At 47.1% G+C, this 3,180-nt stretch overlaps 1 protein-coding gene across 1 annotated transcript in view; it reads left to right on the top strand.

The window, feature by feature from the left end:
• The window catches only part of col12a1b (collagen, type XII, alpha 1b), a 100,980-nt gene that overhangs the window by 11,531 nt on the left and 86,269 nt on the right, over positions 1–3,180 (top strand). Inside the window, exons 6-7 of the mRNA XM_017302095.1 lie at positions 698–961; positions 1,666–1,845. Coding sequence (XP_017157584.1) covers positions 698–961; positions 1,666–1,845 — 444 coding nt within the window. The remainder of the gene's footprint in view (positions 1–697; positions 962–1,665; positions 1,846–3,180) is intronic.

Here is a 3,180-nt window from a genome sequence, read left to right as displayed (position 1 = left end):
CCTCCTGCTGCAGCCTCGTCACCTCAGGTCGGGTTTGTCATATTTCCCATCAGCCACTTGGATTTCAAGATGGCCGCCATCTTTGAACCTTTAAAGTTATTTTTATAAAATTTTACCCATTTTATGACTTGGATGAACTTTATGCTCCATTCGGTGTTTTTGACTTTGGTCGTCGCGTTTATTCAGCTTTAAAGTGACAAAATGCAGCAGAATCAGAAACAGGACTTTGGCTGAGTTTCACACCAGGAAGGAGAAGAAGAAGAAGAAACCATTAGCATTAGCTTCTGCTAAGGGTTTTGATAGCGTAGCTCTTTTTTATGTGCTTAGTGGTTTGTCTTTAGGTCCAGAAAACTTTTAAAATCTTTGGTAGTTTAGCATTAGCTTCTGCTAATTTTATTATGTGTTTAGTGGTTTAGCATTAGCAGAGCTAACCTTTTAAATGTGGTTTAGTGTTAGCAGAGCTAAAATGACAGTTTAGCGGTTAGCGGCTAACTGACAATAACTACTTCAGATCTTAGTGAAACAAAGAAGATCAAGAAAATATTTCTATGATTCCAAATCCGCTCAACACCAAACACGATCTTATATTCCAGGGCAAACATTTATTTCCATGTCGGCCATCTTGAAAACCAAAACAATCAGTTTTCTATGGACCCAGTTGGTAAGACTAACTGGTTCTGGTTCTGGTTCTTCCCAGGGTGCCCGGCCTCTGCTGCCGCTGACCTGCTCTTCCTGGTCGACGGCTCCTGGAGCGTCGGCAGGCCGAACTTCCAGCACATCCGCAGCTTCCTGGCGGCGGCGGCCGGGGCGTTCCAGGTCGGCGAGGACCGGACCCGCGTTGGCGTGGTCCAGTACAGCGACGACCCGCGGACCGAGTTCGGCCTGAGCCAACACCTGACCCGACCCGCTCTGATGAAGGCCATCGGCTCGCTGCAGTACAAGGGGGGCAACACCAGGACAGGTGAGAGGCTGGTGGCGCCCCCTGCTGGGGGTAAATCACCTGAAGGAAAGCGAAACTTCACTTAAAGGGCCTTCCTGACTCCCAGATCTATGTTATCTAGCTCTATATTCAGCTTCTTTTAGCAGTTTTCTTTTCTGGGTTTGAAACCCGTTGCCATAGCAACAGTGCTCAGCTGGTTGGTTCCTGCCACGCAGACAGGAGGTCTCACTCCTCACATTTTCTCTGACTGTAGAGAAAACCAGTGTTTGGTTTCTGTCATCAGTTCTCTGGACCGCGACCCGGTTCTATGGACCGCACAGAACCGGGTCCGGCTGCTGCAGGTCGTTCCGTGATGCATTCACTTGCAGTCGGACATCCGACATCTCCTCATTTAAACACAGGTTCAGATGCACTAAATATGAGAAGCTAGTTTAATTGTTGTTGTTACTATAACATCATTAGCATCAACATTATGATAACTAGCATTAATACTAGTGATATTGTATTACTGAATGTATTGCATTGATCAATAATCTGACAGTAGATTGCTGTATTGATTATTAACAGATCATAAATGTGCTGCAGATTCTAATATTTCTACCCATAAAAAAAGATTAAAAGTTTGAATCAGAATCTGCAGGAATAAATATTCCCTTAATGTTCTGTTTCTATTCACTAAACTGTCTCCAGATTGAGGTTAGATAATCTGAAGCGTTTCTGCCCAGGCGATGCGCTCGGCCACCTGCTGTCCAGCGGCTTCACCGAGGCGTCCGGCTCCAGGCAGGACGTCCCCAAGCTGCTGCTCATCATCACGGACGGGAAGTCGGACGACCCGGTGGACGGCGCCGCCCGGCAGCTGAGGAGCCGGGGCGTGGACGTGTTCGTCCTGGGTGAGCCGCCGGACCGTCTGGCATGAGAAACGAACCGTGTTTACATTCTGGCTCCTCGCGAACTTTCCACAGACTGTTGCCATGGCGATAACAGGTGGAAAAAAGCTTCATGAGTTATTAAAGCAAACATATTTCCGGCTGATAACAGCCATGAATCCAGACTTTGCTTCATGTGGCAGGAAAACTTTCCGTCCAGGTTGCCGGATTTTCTGCGCTATAAGGCGCAGCTTCAATGAACGGCCTGTTTTAAAACTTTTTCATATATAAGCCGCATAGAAAAGACGCCTCAGTTTGGGTGGCCAATTTGTCCCGTACTCTATTATTACACATCTACATTTATAAAGAAATCGTCCCCAGTACTTTATACAGTGGCTGTTTCACTCACGGTGCTGCCATATTGTGCCCAACTGCATTCTGGGTAACAGACCAACCGACAGGCTGCCGCCGCAGCCTCTGTCTCTCTTCCTAACCCTAACCCTTTATTAACAAACCAGGTTCTGACAGCTATCCCAGCATGCACTGCACGCTTCTTCTTCTACGGGGAAATGAAGTCGTGGCTGCTGGACCTGCTGTGGCTCCATGTTGGTCCATATAGAAGGAGCACCGGGTCATGAGGAGCACCGGGTCATAGGGAGAACCGGGTCATAGGGAGCACCGGGTCATGAGGAGCACCGGGTCATAGGGAGCACCGGGTCATAGGGAGCACCGGGTCATGAGGAGCACCGGGTCATAGGGAGCACCGGGTCATAAGGGTCATAAGGGTCATGAGGAGAACCGGGTCATAGGGAGAACCGGGTCATAGGGAGCACCGGGTCATAAGGGTCATGAGGGTCATAGGGCGACCTGTCGGCTTTGGAGGAAACTGAATGTTTTTAGGCGCCTTATAGTGCAGAAAATACGGTGGTTTAAAAATACAGCAGCAGAACGAAACAGGCAGAAAGTGAATATCTAATTATCTCTGCTTCAGGCAATACAAACATTAATAACATTAATACCAACATAAAGTTAATAACATGGAGAATATTTGACCTGACAGGTCAATAACTAAACATGCAGTTTGATGAGGGACTTTTTAAAAGCTCTCCTTAGTTTCCTGTCATTTTTACTTTCTCTCCGTTCTGCTGTGAAAATGACGTGTAGAGGAAACTTATGGATTCAGTTTAAACATTTTAACAATTATTAGGAGGATGAAACAAGATGGCTGCATGTCGATCACCTTCTGCTGTCTGTGCATATATCTCACCTGAGCAACAGGCTCCGCCCACAACACCTTCTGCTCATGGCCGCATGTTAACATGACTTCACGACATGAGAACGTTAGCTTCTGTTAGCTTCTGTTAGCTTCTGTTA

This window comes from Poecilia reticulata, linkage group LG21 (genome assembly GCF_000633615.1).
Source record: "Poecilia reticulata strain Guanapo linkage group LG21, Guppy_female_1.0+MT, whole genome shotgun sequence".
In the NCBI taxonomy this organism is placed as follows: domain Eukaryota; kingdom Metazoa; phylum Chordata; class Actinopteri; order Cyprinodontiformes; family Poeciliidae; genus Poecilia; species Poecilia reticulata.
This window is presented reverse-complemented; position numbering and strand designations above follow the sequence as displayed.